This window comes from Trematomus bernacchii, unplaced genomic scaffold, assembly GCF_902827165.1.
Source record: "Trematomus bernacchii unplaced genomic scaffold, fTreBer1.1, whole genome shotgun sequence".
In the NCBI taxonomy this organism is placed as follows: Eukaryota; Metazoa; Chordata; class Actinopteri; order Perciformes; family Nototheniidae; genus Trematomus; species Trematomus bernacchii.
The window spans coordinates 250,023-270,023 of NW_022987721.1; the positions used below are offsets into that span (position 1 = coordinate 250,023).

The 20,001-nt window shown below is 42.3% G+C and overlaps 1 protein-coding gene across 2 annotated transcripts in view; it reads right to left on the minus strand.

The window, feature by feature from the left end:
• Positions 1 to 14,173: 14,173 nt before the first annotated feature.
• The window catches only part of foxo6b (forkhead box O6 b), a 61,542-nt gene continuing 55,714 nt past the window's right edge, over positions 14,174 to 20,001 (minus strand). For both annotated transcript variants that reach the window (XM_034144325.1, XM_034144324.1), the window contains 2 exons: positions 17,263 to 17,476; positions 14,174 to 16,886 (listed from right to left, as the gene is read on the minus strand). In XM_034144325.1, coding sequence (XP_034000216.1) covers positions 15,493 to 16,886; positions 17,263 to 17,476 — 1,608 coding nt within the window. In that variant the 3' untranslated portion in view covers positions 14,174 to 15,492. The remainder of the gene's footprint in view (positions 16,887 to 17,262; positions 17,477 to 20,001) is intronic.

The window sequence follows — 20,001 nt, forward strand, 5'->3', positions numbered from 1 at the left end:
AAGAGTCCTCTCCTGCTGATGTTCAGGTGTATATCAGTATGTAGTGTCTCTACTTTAAAGAGTCCTCTCCTGCTGATGTTCAGGTGTATATCAGTATGTAGTGTCTCTACTTTAGAGAGTCCTCTCCTGCTGATGTTCAGGTGTATATCAGTATGTAGTGTCTCTACTTTAAAGAGTCCTCTCCTGCTCATGTTCAGGTGTATATCAGTGTGTAGTGTCTCTACTTTAAAGAGTCCTCTCCTGCTCATGTTCAGGTGTATATCAGTGTGTAGTGTCTCTACTTTAAAGAGTCCTCTCCTGCTCATGTTCAGGTGAATATCAGTATGTAGTGTCTCTACTTTAAAGAGTCCTCTCCTGCTCATGTTCAGGTGAATATCAGTATGTAGTGTCTCTACTTTAAAGAGTCCTCTCCTGCTGATGCTCAGGTGTATATCAGTATGTAGTGTCTCTACTTTAAAGAGTCCTCTCCTGCTGATGTTCAGGTGTATATCAGTATGTAGTGTCTCTACTTTAAAGAGTCCTCTCCTGCTCATGTTCAGGTGAATATCAATATGTAGTGTCTCTACTTTAAAGAGTCCTCTCCTGCTCATGTTCAGGTGAATATCAGTATGTAGTGTCTCTACTTTAAAGAGTCCTCTCCTGCTGATGCTCAGGTGTATACCAGTATGTAGTGTCTCTACTTTAAAGAGTCCTCTCCTGCTGATGTTCAGGTGTATATCAGTATGTAGTGTCTCTACTTTAAAGAGTCCTCTCCTGCTGATGTTCAGGTGTATATCAGTGTGTAGTGTCTCTACTTTAAAGAGTCCTCTCCTGTTGATGTTCAGGTGTATATCAGTGTGTAGTGTCTCTACTTTAAAGAGTCCTCTCCTGCTGATGTTCAGGTGAATATCAGTATGTATTGTCTCTACTTTAAAGAGTCCTCTCCTGCTGATGTTCAGGTGTATATCAGTATGTAGTGTCTCTACTTTAAAGAGTCCTCTCCTGCTGATGTTCAGGTGTATATCAGTGTGTAGTGTCTCTACTTTAAAGAGTCCTCTCCTGTTGATGTTCAGGTGTATATCAGTGTGTAGTGTCTCTACTTTAAAGAGTCCTCTCCTGCTCATGTTCAGGTGTATATCAGTATGTAGTGTCTCTACTTTAAAGAGTCCTCTCCTGCTGATGTTCAGGTGTATATCAGTGTGTAGTGTCTCTACTTTAAAGAGTCCTCTCCTGTTGATGTTCAGGTGTATATCAGTATGTAGTGTCTCTACTTTAAAGAGTCCTCTCCTGCTCATGTTCAGGTGTATATCAGTATGTAGTGTCTCTACTTTAAAGAGTCCTCTCCTGCTGATGTTCAGGTGTATTTCAGTATGTAGTGTCTCTACTTTAAAGAGTCCTCTCCTGCTCATGTTCAGGTGTATATCAGTATGTAGTGTCTCTACTTTAAAGAGTCCTCTCCTGCTGATGTTCAGGTGTATATCAGTATGTAGTGCCTCTACTTTAAAGAGTCCTCTCCTGCTGATGTTCAGGTGTATATCAGTATGTAGTGTCTCTACTTTAAAGAGTCCTCTCCTGCTCATGTTCAGGTGTATATCAGTATGTAGTGTCTCTACTTTAGAGAGTCCTCTCCTGCTGATGTTCAGGTGTATATCAGTATGTAGTGTCTCTACTTTAAAGAGTCCTCTCCTGCTCATGTTCAGGTGTATATAAGTATGTAGTGTCTCTACTTTAAAGAGTCCTCTCCTGCTGATGTTCAGGTGTATATCAGTATGTAGTGTCTCTTCTTTAAAGAGTCCTCTCCTGCTGATGTTCAGGTGTATATCAGTATGTAGTGTCTCTACTTTAAAGAGTCCTCTCATGCTGATGTTCAGGTGTATATCAGTATGTAGTGTCTCTACTTTAAAGAGTCCTCTCCTGCTGATGTTCAGGTGTATATCAGTATGTAGTGTCTCTACTTTAAAGAGTCCTCTCCTGCTGATGTTCAGGTGTATATCAGTATGTAGTGTCTCTACTTTAAAGAGTCCTCTCCTGATGATGTTCAGGTGTATATCAGTATGTAGTGTCTCTACTTTAAAGAGTCCTCTCCTGCTGATGTTCAGGTGTATATCAGTATGTAGTGTCTCTACTTTAAAGAGTCCTCTCCTGCTGATGTTCAGGTGTATATCAGTATGTAGTGTCTCTACTTTAAAGAGTCCTCTCCTGCTGATGTTCAGGTGTATATCAGTATGTAGTGTCTCTACTTTAAAGAGTCCTCTCCTGCTGATGTTCAGGTGTATATCAGTATGTAGTGTCTCTACTTTAAAGAGTCCTCTTCTGCTGATGTTCAGGTGTATATCAGTATGTAGTGTCTCTACTTTAAAGAGTCCTCTCCTGCTGATGTTCAGGTGTATATCAGTATGTAGTGTCTCTACTTTAAAGAGTCCTCTCCTGCTGATGTTCAGGTGTATATCAGTATGTAGTGTCTCTACTTTAAAGAGTCCTCTCCTGCTCATGTTCAGGTGTATATCAGTATGTAGTGTCTCTACTTTAAAGAGTCCTCTCCTGCTGATGTTCAGGTGTATATCAGTATGTAGTGTCTCTACTTTAAAGAGTCCTCTCCTGCTGATGTTCAGGTGTATATCAGTATGTAGTGTCTCTACTTTAAAGAGTCCTCTCCTGCTCATGTTCAGGTGTATATAAGTATGTAGTGTCTCTACTTTAAAGAGTCCTCTCCTGCTCATGTTCAGGTGTATATCAGTATGTAGTGTCTCTACTTTAAAGAGTCCTCTCCTGCTGATGTTCAGGTGTATATCAGTATGTAGTGCCTCTACTTTAAAGAGTCCTCTCCTGCTGATGTTCAGGTGTATATCAGTATGTAGTGTCTCTACTTTAAAGAGTCCTCTCCTGCTCATGTTCAGGTGTATATCAGTATGTAGTGTCTCTACTTTAAAGAGTCCTCTCCTGCTGATGTTCAGGTGTATATCAGTATGTAGTGCCTCTACTTTAGAGAGTCCTCTCCTGCTGATGTTCAGGTGTATATCAGTATGTAGTGTCTCTACTTTAAAGAGTCCTCTCCTGCTGATGTTCAGGTGTATATCAGTATGTAGTGTCTCTACTTTAAAGAGTCCTCTCCTGCTGATGTTCAGGTGTATATCAGTATGTAGTGTCTCTACTTTAAAGAGTCCTCTCCTGCTCATGTTCAGGTGTATATCAGTATGTAGTGTTCTTACTTTAAAGAGTCCTCTCCTGCTGATGTTCAGGTGTATATCAGTATGTAGTGTCTCTACTTTTAAAGAGTCCTCTCATGCTGATGTTCAGGTGTATATCAGTATGTAGTGTCTCTACTTTAAAGAGTCCTCTCCTGCTGATGTTCAGGTGTATATCAGTATGTAGTGTCCTCTACTTTAAAGAGTCCTCTCCTGCTGATGTTCAGGTGTATATCAGTATGTAGTGTCTCTACTTTAAAGAGTCCTCTCCTGCTGATGTTCAGGTGTATATCAGTATGTAGTGTCTCTACTTTAAAGAGTCCTCTCATGCTGATGTTCAGGTGTATATCAGTATGTAGTGTCTCTACTTTAAAGAGTCCTCTCCTGCTGATGTTCAGGTGTATATCAGTATGTAGTGTCTCTACTTTAAAGTGTCCTCTCCTGCTGATGTTCAGGTGTATATCAGTATGTAGTGTCTCTACTTTAAAGAGTCCTCTCCTGCTGATTGTTCAGGTGTATATCAGTATGTAGTGTCTCTACTTTAAAGAGTCCTCTCCTGCTGATGTTCAGGTGTATATCAGTATGTAGTGTCTCTACTTTAAAGAGTCCTCTCCTGCTGATGTTCAGGTGTATATCAGTATGTAGTGTCCTCTACTTTAAAGAGTCCTCTCCTGCTGATGTTCAGGTGTATCTCAGTATGTAGTGTCTCTACTTTAAAGAGTCCTCTCCTGCTGATGTTCAGGTGTATATCAGTATGTAGTGTCCTCTACTTTAAAGAGTCCTCTCCTGCTGATGTTCAGGTGTATATCAGTATGTAGTGTCTCTACTTTAAAGAGTCCTCTCCTGCTGATGTTCAGGTGTATATCAGTATGTAGTGTCTCTACATGTCTCCATGCTTTAATGTTCAAAAAGCTCTTTATTTTTCTCATACTGTCTGTGCTGCAGCACCTCTTTTAACCCTCTGTCTGAAACCAGAGCCCAGTCTGCTCTGATTGGTTAGCTTGCCGGCTCTGTTGTGATTGGTCAACCGCTAAGAGATGTCCCGCCCCTTAGCCTATGACTTACAATGTGTTGGAGCAGTAGCAAATAGAAGCGTGAGTGTTCCGTAGTGATGTCACTATGTTCCGGAAGTAGGAACACAGGGATTTTAGCTTCTGCAGAACATTTACATGCACTAAATCTGATATAGCAAATTACAGGGAAGGGAAAAACCCAAAAAGCAGAATAGTGCCTCTTCTTTTTCAAATGCAGGAGGAGGATACCTGATTTGTTAAAACACACCATGTTAGCTTGATATCAATCTTTTTTCCCCTCTTGTCTTTATTTGCATATTTCATATTAAGGTGATTAAAAAGTAATGAAAAGTAAATGGCTTTTTTTACCGAGTAAGTGAGGTTTTGAAAACTCACAATTATAAATTATTCCAACAAAATAAAAAGAATAATAACGAAACTCAAAAAAATATCATAAAAAATTAAAACAGTTGATGAATAACGGTGTCATCACATATTTGCATCCCCTCTCATACAAGCATGGACACACACACACACACACACACACACACACACACACACACACACACACACACACACACACACACACACACACACACACACACACACACACACACACACACACACACACACACACACACACACACACACACACACACACACACACACACACACACACACACACGCCCTGTCAGAGAGCAGTAGCAGCTCTCCATCATGCAGCCTGGATGAGATCTGCCTCTCGGATGCTAGTTAGTTCGGCGAGAGGAAGGTTGAATGAATAATAAGGACGAGCTCCATGCAAATGTGCATCCGACGTGTCAGAGGCGTGATGGATCTGTTCTGACAGACACAGTGACAGCCCGGTGACAGCAACTTAAAAAACCCACACCCCCTCTCTCCCTTCCTCTCTCCCCCCCTCATATATATTTACAAGCAGAGCATCTTAATGCACTCTTTCCCTCCCTAATCTCCCGTGTTCCTCTGCAGATAGTTCACAGACGGCCCCGTTTTTCACAGAGTCTGGGATTTTGTGATCTGACAAAGGTTTCAGGCTGATATGCACGCTCTGTACGAGTGTGTGATATCTGCATGCTGTATATAGTGTGTCGGGTAAGTCAGGAAATACAACTGAGAAACACTGAAATCCATGCACTCTGACTGCTAATCAATCCATTCCCAGTTCTTGCAAATCATGCAATTGTTCGCTGTAGTTTTGCAAAGAAGCAGCAAATCATTCTTGATAAACTGCTCTTTAAGCTTTGTTTGAAAAAAATACTCCAAAAAGGGCGATTATCTTCATGAACTTCATATTTTCTGTATTTAGTTTTTGAGTCACTTTGTAGTTCCTGATGGACTATTTTGACATCTGCTTGTTTTAAGTCAAAGCAGGCGATGAATCGAGCGTAGGTGTTCCTCTAAGTAAAAACATCACATTCTGATATAAACATAAACATTATCTTCTTGTACTTAATAGTTTCTTTCTCGTCAAGATGTTAAGCATAATGCTGCAGGCATGTGATCCGGTGTCCATGACCTCCTGACCCCTGGTATGTCTCTTTATTGTCCTTTTTGAGTCTTTGTAGTTGACTTGTGTCTCTTTGTCGCACTTTGTGTCTTCTTCCATTCATTTTGTGTTTTTTCTTGTTGTTTTGAGTCACTTGGTAGTTCTTTTAGAGTCTTTGTAGTTCTTTTAGAGTCTTTGTAGTTCTTTTTGAGTCTTTGTAGTTCCTGATGGACCATTTTGAAATCTGCGTCAAAGCAAACGACAAATCTCGCATAATCTTAAATCAAATCACATTCTGATGGTAAAACGTGTCCCAAAGGGCGTTTACCTCCGTGTACTTCACATCTACTTCATCATCCCGATGTTGATCACGACGCTGCAGGTGGTCAGCGGTCATGATCCGGTGTCCGTGACCTCCTGACCCCCACACACACTCGGTGCCGGGGCTGATGGGACTTCCTGCTGGCAGCGCGTTGCTTTCTGCTGCTGCTTCATTACAGCAGGAACTCCCCGGGGATCCTCCTGATGGCGAACATCAAAGCGCCGCCGCCTGGTGTGTTAGAAAGAGAGAACGTGGGTGGAGGTCATCTCCAATGAATTCTGCCTCATATATGGGACAAACGCCTTCAGCACGTTGCATGAACGCTCATTATCAATTCATGGCGCATTGAACACTCTTCAAATCCGTCGTTAAAGAGAGGTTTATTTCTTCCAAACTTCCGCTCAATGACAAGCTCCGAGTCCCACGCTGGAAAAGGTCCCATGTGTTTGAAGCATCTAGGCCGCTCCGTCTTTTTGATCAGCGGCTCGGCAGTGAATTCTGCAGATCAGAAAGTGGATCAGAGGCTCCCCGGGGACCGCCATTTACGCCCGCCACCAGCGGAGGAGAGAGAACGTAATTAAGAGTTTGTTAAGATGCCCAAATTCCTTCTCATTTCCCTCCCTCCTCTTCCTCCTGCTCCCGGTCGCTCTGATCTCGCCTCAGATTAAACCTCTCGTTCCTCCGAGAAGACGAGGAACAGAGCGGCGTCTTCAGCCACATCTGATTATTTGAAAGAGTGCTCCTTAAGTCTTTTTTTGTGCTGATTTAGTGTCTTTTTTAGGTTGATTTAGTGTCTCTTTGGTAGTGATGGAAAGTAACTAAGCACATTTACTCCAATACTCTACAATTATGCTACGTTACACTTTTGTATTAGGTTAGTTGAAAGCAATAATATTAAGTTGAACATAATATTTTCTATTTAAATGTTATATTATTGCTTTAACTAACCTAATACAGTTCTGTCAAATCTGTTGACATAATACATTTCATTATAGTCACTGTTCCAGATGTTTCACTGAAACAAAAAGACTCAAACAGACTATTGAGACTCAAGAAGGTCAATAAAGAGACAAAACCAGAGACACAAAACACATCCAAACCGTACCAAAAACTGACTAACATAAAAATACCAAACACAAATTAATTGTTCTCTCTTTATATTACAGAGGATAGAGAACGTAATTAAGAGTTTGTTAAGATGCCCAAATTCCCTCTCATTTCCCTCCTGCTCCCGGTCGCTCTGATCTCGCCTCAGATTAAACCTCTCGTTCCCCGAGAAGGCGAGGAACCGAGCTTCGTCTCCAGCCACATCTGATTATCTTAAAGAGTAATTAGCGAGCGTCGACACGATGGAAGACGGATCACTCTGGCCCTCAGAAAGCCCCTCAGAAAGCCCCTCAGAAAGCCCCGAGAAAGAGGTGTTGCATTTGTGTTAATTACCGGTGTCACTCACTCTTTATGTGTCTCAATGTGCTCGTTAATAATTACCGTTCATGTATGTATCCGTCAGCGAGCGACTTCACAAACCACCGCCAGGCAACAATTATCCCCTCAGAAACATGCAGCTCGTACCGCGGGAGATTTGACACCAAATGCTAATTGATCTGGAAGTTGATTGTTACTTTACGGCGGGGGAGGACGACGGGTTGGAAAACACATAGAAATGTGTCCGGGGTCAGTTAGCATGAGAATATATTTAATATATTATTAACAGTATTGCTTTACCGCATGAAGACAAAGGAAATTAGCATAACACACATGTAGGAAAGAAGGATTGCATATCCTCGTCTCAGCGCTGCATTGTTCCTCGCTATCACTGCTTCAAATAATTGATAAATGAAGTGATTTTAAATCAGAAGAGACTTATTGATAGAATGGTTTCAGGAGCTATTAAAAATGAATTAGTTGTAATGTGCACATGAGGAACAGTTACAGACATAAATGAGTCTTTGGTAATTAGACCTCATTGGTTCCTTTGTAAGTGTTTTGGGTATTATAGTCTGAGTCTTTTGGAATGTGTTTTGAGTCTCTCTGTAGTCCTTTCTGAGTCTCTGTAGTTTTTGTTGTTGTCTAATTGTAGTTGATTTGAGTCCCTTTGTAGTCATTTTGAATTATTTCTCTTTCTCTTTGTAGTTCTTTTGTTGTTTTGGGTCTTCTTGTGTTTGGTTTATGTTTCTTTGTAGTTATTTTGTGGTACTTTTGTGTCTCTGTAGTCATTATGAGACTGTGATTGTGTCTTTGCAGCTGGTTGCATCTCTTTGTAGACTTTTTGTGGTCGATTTGAGTCAGTTTTCTGTAGTTTTGCTCCTTTCTGTAGGACCGTTAATGTTCTAGTCATTTTGAGTATTTTTGTGGTTGGTCTATTCCAGGGACATTTGCAGGTGAAGGCAGGGGGGGGGGGGGGGGGGGGGTCACCTTTATTCATCAAGAGATGTTATGCATACAAAATATAACATAAAGAATCCGTACGACAAAAAAGATATTGTAAACATTAATGACAAATCTCTATAATTCTGTTCTCGAGGCTACAAATACCTCAGAATCCCCTCACAGGGAATTAAACTGTGTTTCTGAACAAATCTCCTAATTTCTTTCTTTCTTTCCGTTAATTCATTTCATTAATTCGCTGAGGAAACAAAGCCACGGGTGAGCTAATCAACGTGTGTCCCAGTTTTTTGTATAATGTAGTTGATCAGGCTTTATTAAGACGCTTCAGACAGAGATCTGCTGCTGTAAACTGCATATGTCCGGTTATTCCCTTCTGGTCTGCAGCTGCTCATCTGTATGCAGTCTGTGTGGACGTACATGTGATCATTGAGTCTGTGTGGACGTACATGTGATCATCTGTATGCAGTCTGTGTGGACGTACATGTGATCATTGAGTCTGTGTGGACGTACATGTGATCATCTGTATGCAGTCTGTGTGGACGTACATGTGATCATCTGTATGCAGTCTGTGTGGACGTACATGTGATCATTGAGTCTGTGTGGACGTACATGTGATCATCTGTATGCAGTCTGTGTGGACGTACATGTGATCATCTGTATGCAGTCTGTGTGGACGTACATGTGATCATTGTCGTAATCCTCTTGCAACGCCCTCTCTTTAATAGATCATCTGTCCGTGTAAAAAAGGGAAGTGCTACAATTTTAATGGGGGGCTTAATATACTGAAGGGACAGGAGGACTTTTATTAGCATTTATGAAGACCTGTCTCTATAAAAAACTTCACACTTCGACTGCATTACATTTCAGACCCTCAAACGCCTCCATTGGACTCTTTTGTTTACTTCCAGAACATAGTGACATCACTTTGTCACAATAGAGCCTCTATTGGCGCTCTAACACATTGTGTGTGATAGAGATGTCCCGCCCCTTAGCCTAAGTGATCGACCAATCACAACAGAGCCGGCCAGTTAACCAATCAGAGCAGACTGGGCTCTGGTTTCAGACAGAGGGTGAAAAGAGGTGCTGCAGCACAGACAGTATGAGAAAAATAAAGAGCTTTTTGAACATTAAAGCATGGAGACATGTAGAGACACTACATACTGATATACACCTGAACATCAGCAGGAGAGGACTCTTTAAAGTAGAGACACTACATACTGATATACACCTGAACATCAGCAGGAGAGGACTCTTTAAAGTAGAGACACTACATACTGATATACACCTGAACATCAGCAGGAGAGGACTCTTTAAAGTAGAGACACTACATACTGATATACACCTGAACATCAGCAGGAGAGGACTCTTTAAAGTAGAGACACTACATACTGATATACACCTGAACATCAGCAGGAGAGGACTCTTTAAAGTAGAGACACTACATACTGATATACACCTGAACATCAGCAGGAGAGGACTCTTTAAAGTAGAGACACTACATACTGATATACACCTGAACATCAGCAGGAGAGGACTCTTTAAAGTAGAGACACTACATACTGATATACACCTGAACATCAGCAGGAGAGGACTCTTTAAAGTAAAGACACTACATACTGATATACACCTGAACATCAGCAGGAGAGGACTCTTTAAAGTAGAGACACTACATACTGATATACACCTGAACATCAGCAGGAGAGGACTCTTTAAAGTAGAGACACTACATACTGATATACACCTGAACATCAGCAGGAGAGGACTCTTTAAAGTAGAGACACTACATACTGATATACACCTGAACATCAGCAGGAGAGGACTCTTTAAAGTAGAGACACTACATACTGATATACACCTGAACATCAGCAGGAGAGGACTCTTTAAAGTAGAGACACTACATACTGATATACACCTGAACATCAGCAGGAGAGGACTCTTTAAAGTAGAGACACTACATACTGATATACACCTGAACATCAGCAGGAGAGGACTCTTTAAAGTAAAGACACTACATACTGATATACACCTGAACATCAGCAGGAGAGGACTCTTTAAAGTAGAGACACTACATACTGATATACACCTGAACATCAGCAGGAGAGGACTCTTTAAAGTAGAGACACTACATACTGATATACACCTGAACATCAGCAGGAGGAGGGACTCTTTAAAGTAGAGACACTACATACTGATATACACCTGAACATCAGCAGGAGAGGACTCTTTAAAGTAGAGACACTACATACTGATATACACCTGGACATCAGCAGGAGAGGACTCTTTAAAGTAGAGACACTACATACTGATATACACCTGAACATCAGCATGACGTAGGACTCTTTAAAGTTAGAGACACTACATACTGATATACACCTGAACATCAGCAGGAGAGGACTCTTTAAAGTAGAGACACTACATACTGATATACACCTGAACATCAGCAGGAGAGGACTCTTTAAAGTAGAGACACTACATACTGATATACACCTGAACATCAGCAGGAGAGGACTCTTTAAAGTAGAGACACTACATACTGATATACACCTGAACATCAGCAGGAGAGGACTCTTTAAAGTAGAGACACTACATACTGATATACACCTGAACATCAGCAGGAGAGGACTCTTTAAAGTAGAGACACTACATACTGATATACACCTGAACATCAGCAGGAGAGGACTCTTTAAAGTAGAGACACTACATACTGATATACACCTGAACATCAGCAGGAGAGGACTCTTTAAAGTAGAGACACTACTAGAGGTCATGATGTTAAAATGGAAGATCAGCTTTGTATTGTTCTTGATTTTATTATGTATTATAATATTGTTATCCTGCTAATCATCCCCACTTTTACAATGTAACAGTAATCTGATTACATATTTTTTTTTAATGCAACTAAGAGAACACAGTTACCTAGTTTTGATATCCTGATCAATTAATACCGTTTCATGTAATCCATTACTCCTTACCTGGTTTCACTTTGTCTCGCTCTCTGCAGGATCACACCACACAGCAGCAGAGGTGAAGGGGCGATGAGGACACAGCCATATGTGTGTGTGTGTGTGTGTGTGTGTGTGTGTGTGTGTGTGTGTGTGTGTGTGTGTGTGTGTGTGTGTGTGTGTGTGTGTGTGTTTGTGTGTGAGGCACAGTATGGCGGTGCAGATGCAGTCGGTCCCTCAGTGAGGAAGACTCCGCTGGGACACACACACAGCTGTGGCATGGCATCGGGTTGCTAACGAGCCTCATCACACAGGCGCTAGACGAGGCACACACACACACACACACACACACACACACACACACACACACACACACACACACACACACACACACACACACACACACTCAGACAGTCCCAAAAATGAGGTGTGGTGGTGTGCTAAACTCTCAATCATACACACTTTGATGAATACACAGGGACATGAATACACCGAAAAACACATGCACCCTTTATATATACACACACACACACACACACACACACACACACACATGCACCCTTTATACACACATTAACACACACACATATGGTACACTTGTTCTCTATAGAAACAGCAACACACACACTTTCATTTACACACGCAGATGCACCCCCCCCACACACACACACACACACAGCTAATGATGTGTCCTGTGATGTATTTCCCTACTGATGTTATGAGCTCCTATGACTGCTGTTTGTGGGAAAACCTCGTAACTCCATATAGTGATTTTTACGTTTTATCTTCTGTAGGCAGATTTCATTATAATCCCCACCAGAAAACAACGTATATCTTATGTAACTCATTCTGGTGTACTCAACATATTGACAAAGAGTGTTGTATGCTATTAAACTAAAAAAAGAGAGACAAAAAAAGTGATATATATATATATTTGTATTCTTTAGTTATTATTATTTGTATTATTTAGTTTATTCCTAATTTATTGTTATTTACATATATATACAGCTTGTGGCTGTAATGAAAGTGTTTTATGAATAAAGTTTGATTGATTGATTATAACGTTATTTAAGACTTCATATACAGGAGATACAAGGTTTATATCTGACATTAATGCACATGTGATAGGCAAATAACAGAGACACTCGCATATGTTTTCTTATTTGTTTTTATTTTACGGTCACCAGATGAGCAGATACATCATTTTAGAAAAGAAATTGATATTTGCAAAAAAATTATAATACAATTTTCTCAATATAGATTATGTACAGAATGAAATGTGGTCAAAGTGAAATATGGTTCTGCCTCGAGAAGACAAAGCAGTGAGCGGCCCTGCGAAGACCCGTCTCCATAACCAATAAATATAAACTGTATATATTATGTATGCTGCTCTCACCCAGGCGTGGACAACACCAGGGTTACTTCTCACACACTCGCACACCCAACGAGAAGCTTGACACACAAGTGCACACAGGGCCAGAGAACACATGACAGTGGGGTTTTACAACAAAGGGCTTTTAACTCGTGAAAAGGGAAGAAGAACAGCATAAGAAATGCGAATGGGAATACCCGCCATTGTCCTTGTTCAGGGGGAGAAGTGTCTCTCTGGTCGGAGCCGGCTGAGTAGCACTTGACATTTTGGCCCGATTCTACAGAAAGCTAGCGAGCTGGAAAACCTCCCTCTAGTCTCAGAGACCCTGCATGTAAACCCCCTCCTTCCCCCCCTCGTTCAGACTCTGTGTATCTAATGGTGGGCTCCAGTTGTATACTGGAAGGTGGGAGTTTCCCAGTCGGAACATTTCAAAAAGAAATTGAAGAAATTCCAATTCCTATACCCCTTCAAGGGTGACGCTCTGACGCTGCGTGGATGCTCTCATCATGTGGAAGTGGTTACATCTAAACTGGGTTGGAGAAAACACAAGACGTTCGAAGGACACACGTAAAAAACGGACTTTAATTGAATGTATTATGTCAACATATTTCAAATAACTAGTAGTTGAAAGCAATAATGACCTCCTGGTGTCCAATAACCTGATAACATGTTATATTTTGCAGCATGTACTTTTTAAAGAAAGGAACATTTCTTGTTGTTTGTTTGTAACTTGTGATGTGTGATTTTGTAAAGCACTTTGAGCTGCACATGTTGTATGAAAAGTGCTCTATAAATAAAGCTTTATTTATTTATTATTATTATTTATAATAGAAAATATTAACTTCAACCTAATATCATGCTTTCAACTAACCTCATACAGTTATGTGAAATCTGTTGACATACTACATTTAATTAAAGTCAACGTTTCAGTTGTTCAGCGTTACCTTGTTGCTAGGCATCACCTCTCAACAAAATCGCCCTCCTTGTTCTTGGATTAAGAATTATGACTTTGTACCTATGAGCGAATACACACACTTGCATAAATCATCCGTCTTGTTTGGCGGTTAATTACTCTTGTTTACCCTCCGAGTAACCTCCAGGATGGGGCGGTGCGATAGGAGGGGAGCCTGGGAAGAGGAGATAGCACCAAATAGTAATCTGCTGATGCCGAGGAGAGAAAAAGCACCGAGCAGGGCTTTGAACCTGGGTGTGAGTGAATTAGACGAGGTTGACCGGGGTCTGAGGACGGCAGCTCCATCAACATCCTGTTCTGACCGAAAGCTGTTCTGGGGTCAGCCGTTAAAGGAGCTGAGGAGTCGGCCAATCAGAGAGCGGCTCAGGATGTACAGCAGACTCTGATCGTTGCTTATTTCATTACGGGGAAAGCTACATAAATCCACAAAATGGAGAGGAAGAGGCACAGAGGGAATATTTGCATTTCTCCTCTCCTATCATCTCCCCTCCGCCAAACCCCCTCTTGCAATCCCTCCCCCATTTAGTGCAGAGTGACTTTAATCATCACTTTCGCCAAAACACATTAAGCCGGTGTGTCCGGAGTTGAAGAGTGAAAGAGGGGAGAGTGGAGGAGGGTTGGAAAAACACAAACTAGCGCATTAGATTTGCAATAGTGATGCATCACTCTGGCATTACTTTGGAGATTAAAGAAGGGACGTTGTGTATCATTGCAGCGGTGTTGATGCTTGCATGTTGTGTTGATGTATGACTGTCCTCTGGAAGAAGTCAGTGGAGCTCCCTTCCTCACCATCTTTCCTTTCCCTCTTCTTCAAAAACATCTCCTTTTTTCTTGATCCCTAAAGCTCAAAGCCTTTAACCCCTAATCTGAGAGCACCTACATTGAAAGATATGTATGCAGCTGTTTGATCATGTACTTGAGTCAAAAACAACACCTCCTTTGTAGTGGGAGATAATACTGTAAAGTGGATTGCATACATTAAACATAATCCAACACACAACGTGACTTTGCCTGGTCTTTGTGTTTCTGCGTCTGTACGGAGAAAGGGATTGATGTAAAGTGCTTGAGAGCTTAGGACAGGCAGCGTCTATCGTTCTTCAAACCCAGTCGAGATATAACCTCGCCCACCGAAGCAGATATGAAAGAAAATCACAGTTATGCATAGCTGATTGAATATGAATTGATCTTCTTATATCAATTGACCCTGGATTTAAGAAAATTAAACTAGCAAACAATATGTAGCCTAATAGTTTGTGTTTTTGTTGTTTGATACATACTCATTTGAGTATATTTCCAACACTCTCAAAGGATAACATATATTCCGTTTGCCTAAAACCGCTGTAAAAATGTTCAGCATGGCTTGCACTGGCACTGACTGATAAACGACCCATATCGAGTAAACGTGATATTACTCAGCATTGTTATCATGGGGACGTTCTCTTTATACATCCATGACGCAGTCGCCCGGAGCTACGGAAATGCAGAAGTGGGTTAAATCTCAACTGGGTTGGAAAAACGATAAAAGTGGACAGACAGGCCGGAGGAAATTGGGCGGAAACCATTAAAAAAAACACAACAAAAACTAAAGGGAATTAAGAAATGGAAGGTCTTAGGACTGGGTGCATTGGGGCAGGTTCAATATGTAGACTTTATAAACAGAGTGGGAGGGAAGGGTGTACAGAGTCCCCGGGAAACAAAATGACATATTTTGTTTTACAGTCTCAGAGAAATCACAGTCCAAGGGTACAGCCCACCAGCATCCAGGCTTTCCGGTCATGTGTCTATCCAAAAAACAACCCTCGGGCGTGGGTTCACCCTGGCACCCAGCTCTGGTTGCTGTGTGCTGGTGGAGGGCATGCAAACGCCCCCAAACTCATCCCCATCCCCATGCCCATGCCTTGGGACAGAGAGCCGTCAAAGTTGAACTCCATGCTCTCTGCCGAGTCCATGAAGTCATTGAGCAGGATGGAGTCTACGTCACAGTCCAGACTATTCGCGACATTCTCCATCTCCAGGTTTGCGGCCATTCTAGCGTGGGAGTTGTGCTGATGGTACCCCGGATGGTGGTGATGGTAGTATCCGTGCCAGGAGTCGGTCATACCCTGAAGGTGAGCTCCGGGGTAAGGCTGGTGACGGGGGTGAGGAGCGGATGCTAGGCGGCAGGGGTCCGGGGGAACGTTCATGACTCCAGCGGGGTTTGGCGGCAAAGATGGCGATGTTGGGAGGTGTGGTCGGGGAGCGTAGAGGCTGGAGGTCTTCAGGCTGTAGGGCTGCAGGATGTCTGTGCTGACCCGTGGGGAGAGGGCCTGCGGGTGCATAGGATTCTGAGGGTTGTGCATGTGACTCTGACTGGATCGAGGGTTGTGATCGTTTACTTTGTTGTGTCCGTGCTCGTGACTGGGACCATAGTCGTGTGCCGGGTGCGGCTTGTGGCTGTAGTCGAGACTGGCTTGATGTTTGTGACCTTGATTGTGGTTCTGACGGTGGGTTGTGTTCTGGTCATGGACCGAGCCATTATGTAGACTGGGATTGAGAACGTGCTCTTGGCTGTGATTGTGGCTTCGACTCTGATTGTGCACGCCGTTGGTCCCTTGCGTCATCAGGGAGTGAGTTTCCCGGCCCAGCACTGTGTCTTTGCTGCAGTACGAAGGACCTCCGGTCAACAGACTCTGCAGGGCGTTGTTCTCCGAGTAGCCCCTCATCGGGCGCTGGAAACTGACTGGCTTGATCTCCTGGATGGTCTCCATGGGGGTGTGGTGCCGCAGCATTCCCATGGAAGGCTGTCCATACATGGGTGCGCAGAAGGAGCCCTCTGCTTTGGGCGCGAATGGGTATCCGTTGCATTTGATTTGCTGTGACTGGGGGTAGCCGCTCTCGTCTAGACTGATAGCTCCCGTCAGGTCCGTCAGTTGGGGTAACTCAACATTCGGGCAGTGGCCCCCGGTGCCCAAAGCTGGGGATCGGGTGCTTGTTGGGCTGGGGTACAATCGAGGGGATGCTGAACAGGTCAGTCCACCTTCTTCGGGTTCGTCCGCCTCCGCCTCGGCCAGGATGGGAGACAGGCAGCCGCTCAGAGTCGATGCAGAAGACGAGGTACGGGAATGGAGGTCCGTCCAGGTGTCGTACTCCTCGCCCCCCATGCCCACACCGCCTTTCCCTGCCGGACTGCCGTGCTCCGGGGATCCTTGCATCGTGGGTCCAGCCCCTTGAAACAGAATCAGAATCAGAATCAGAATAGTTTCTATTACCAAGTAGGTTTACACATACAAGGAACTTTGGTGTAAATGGTGCTAAGATACAAAGTGCAAAAATAGGAGCGAAAAATAATGCTATTGTAAAAACTATTTCAGAGAATATTGTAAAAAAGAAAATATATATATAAATAATATTTACCCAAAATAGAAATATGTAAAAAATTGAGTACAGTCAAATCAAATATGACAAATACTATATTCAAAGTTGAGAGCTGTGCGGGTTTAAAAAAAGGTAGTGTGGAGCAGAAATGTGCAACTTGTTCAAAGCGATTTGCAGGATTTACAGAATTGAGCAGAACAAGATGTTGTTGACATGATGAGTTTTACCTTGTCCCCGTCCGATGCCGGCCTTCTTACGGCCCGCGCGGCCCTTCGTCTTCAGAAACCGGGGGCCGGTGTCGATAGACGCCGCCCGTCTTCTCGGTCCTTTCCCCATTTTACCGCCTTCTGGGTTCAGCATCCACCAGGAACTCTTCCCCGTGCCTTCGTTCTGGACCCGGATGAAGCGACTGTGCAGGGAGAGGTTGTGTCTGATTGAATTCTGAAACGAGAGAGGCGAAGAGAACAAATCAGAATTGGGTTTATTGCAAGGTACGTTTAAATGGATCCAACAAAACATGAATATCGATTAGTTCATAGCTCCACAAGTTGCCTGGAAGAAGAGTTTTTCTTCACTAAGAAATGGTTAAATCGTCTTCAGACAGTATCAAATCTTAATTCAATATTTTAGAATCAGAATCGGGTTGATTGCCAGGTACGTTTACACATTCAAGTGTTTAGCTTTGGTGTCTGATGGTGGAAACAGAAACACCATAAGGAAATAAGTCGTAAGGAAAGGTCAAAAATACAATGATTATATAATGAGGATACATTTTAAGCGAGGTAGGGATATATAGATGCAAAATATATTCAGAGAGATGAACATGAACTAACTTACAGAATCAAAAATGAAGAATATGTTGTTGACATGATGTGCAATAATGTAATGCATAATGTGTGTGGGGTGGGTTAGTATCAGTGGGGTCACACTGTGTCAATTGTATGTCTATTAAACACAGAAATAAGACAATAGGAATACAAGTTTCCTCATTTTACTGTAGATTTGACTTCCACATCGTCCAATACCAGAAATCACCTCAATTGATCAAGTGGTTACAATTCTGTGTTAAAACACTGTTTCCTCGGCGGAGATCTTGAATAAATGGTCACCAATTTGTCATTTCAAGTGGCTCACATACGTGTGTATATATAATAACTTGCTTTATATTTTGTTATTGTTCATTTGTAAATTCAACATGTATATTTTCTACTTTCTTGTTTATTTCTTTTAATTTGTATTGTACAATGCCATGTCTTTTTATGCTGCTGCAACACAACATGTCCCAAATTGGGATCAATAAAGTTACTATCTTATCTCTCTTCATTATCTATCTTATCAGGCTTTTTTAAGTAAAGGGGTGAAAGTAAAGGGGTGAAAGTAATGGGTGAAAGTAAGGGGTGAAAGTAAAGGGGTGAAAGTAAAGGGGTGAAAGTAAATGGGTGAAAGTAAAGGGGTGAAAGTAGGGGAAAGTAAGGGTGAAAGTAAAGGGTGAAAGTATGGGTGAGTAAAGGGGTGAAAGTAAATGGGTGAAGTAAAGGGGTGAAAGTAAATGGGTGAAAGTAAGGGGTGAAAGTAAAGGGTGAAAGTAAAGGGGAATATGACATTTGGGTGCTATATCCACTTTTAAAGATTGTTACGCTTTCTGCAGCACTAAGCGGAAGGGAAGAATATATAATCATTAACACCCGAGGAACATTCAGGGTTAAATAATCATTTCTTCAGAAGTCATTTCAAATGATGGCCAAACTTTCAGCGCCGCACACAGTGAGCGAGAGAAAAGACGGATGGAGAGAGAGAGAGGGAGACGGAGAGCAAATAGGGCGAGGGAGAGTGAAGGACCAATCGATAGCCCCCCCCCCCCCCCCCCCCCCCCCCCCCCCCCCCCCCCCCCCGACTAGCCTCTCCACACTGAGTCATAATATGGACATGGGTGCAGCCTCCACATCAAACCATCACCAAGGTTACAGAAATGAATCAACCCAATCACAGACAGCCTGTATCGATTGAAGGGCCTCCAAATATGAGAGTCTGAGATCCAGCCAGGGGAGGGAAGGGAGGGAAGGGGGGAGATCTGGAGAGGCACCAGAGTGAAAAAATAAAACCTGGAATAAGATCGAGGGAAAGTAATTGATGCCATTCATACTTTTAAGAGCAAACTCAAGCCCCACCTTTTAAATGTGGCTTTAGACTGAATTGTATACGTATTTTTACAATCATTTTATTCTCCATACTCTCCATAGTTTCTCTTTTAATAACTGGACTTGTATCTTATAACGAGACTTGTCTTCACACTGTACAATTATATTTAATATAATATGCTTGCCCTTCATAGTGTTTATTAAAAGTCTACAGATTGTTATCCTTCACTGTCAACTTGTTTTATTTTCTATTTTGAGATCTCTACATATATTTTCGACTCTTCTTATTTTCACATGTGCCTTGTTTTACTGTATACATGAATTCAATAAACCCCACCTTAACAAGTCCAACAGTGAAGTGATACCTTCACGCATACTTTTCTTTTGGTACTTAAAGTATTTTTTAACGTTAATACTTTTTCTCAAGTGCGATTTTGAAAGCAGGACTTTGACTTGAAAACAGAGTATTTTTGTGACCGGTAGAATGGCTGTATTGGAGTATTCATCCACCTCTGGTTGTGGGTGTGCAGAAATGGAGAATATGGAGGGGGTTTGAGTATTGGATAAGCTCTCCAGACCCCTGTTTGAGTATCTGAGTGGACGGCTGTTTGGTTAATCCAGAAGCATTTGAAGCCGCTGCCAACCTGGAGTGAGTTGATGAAGATCTAAGCCTGCCTAAAGGAGAGCTTAGCCGGGATAACACATCATCTCAGTCGGCAAAGTTAGACTCAGTACAGCATGTTCGTCCAAATCTCTCCTGCTCATGTCATTATCACACTCTCCCCAGCTTTTTCCGCTTCCCCTTTTTGCCTTTTTCAGATCTTTTAG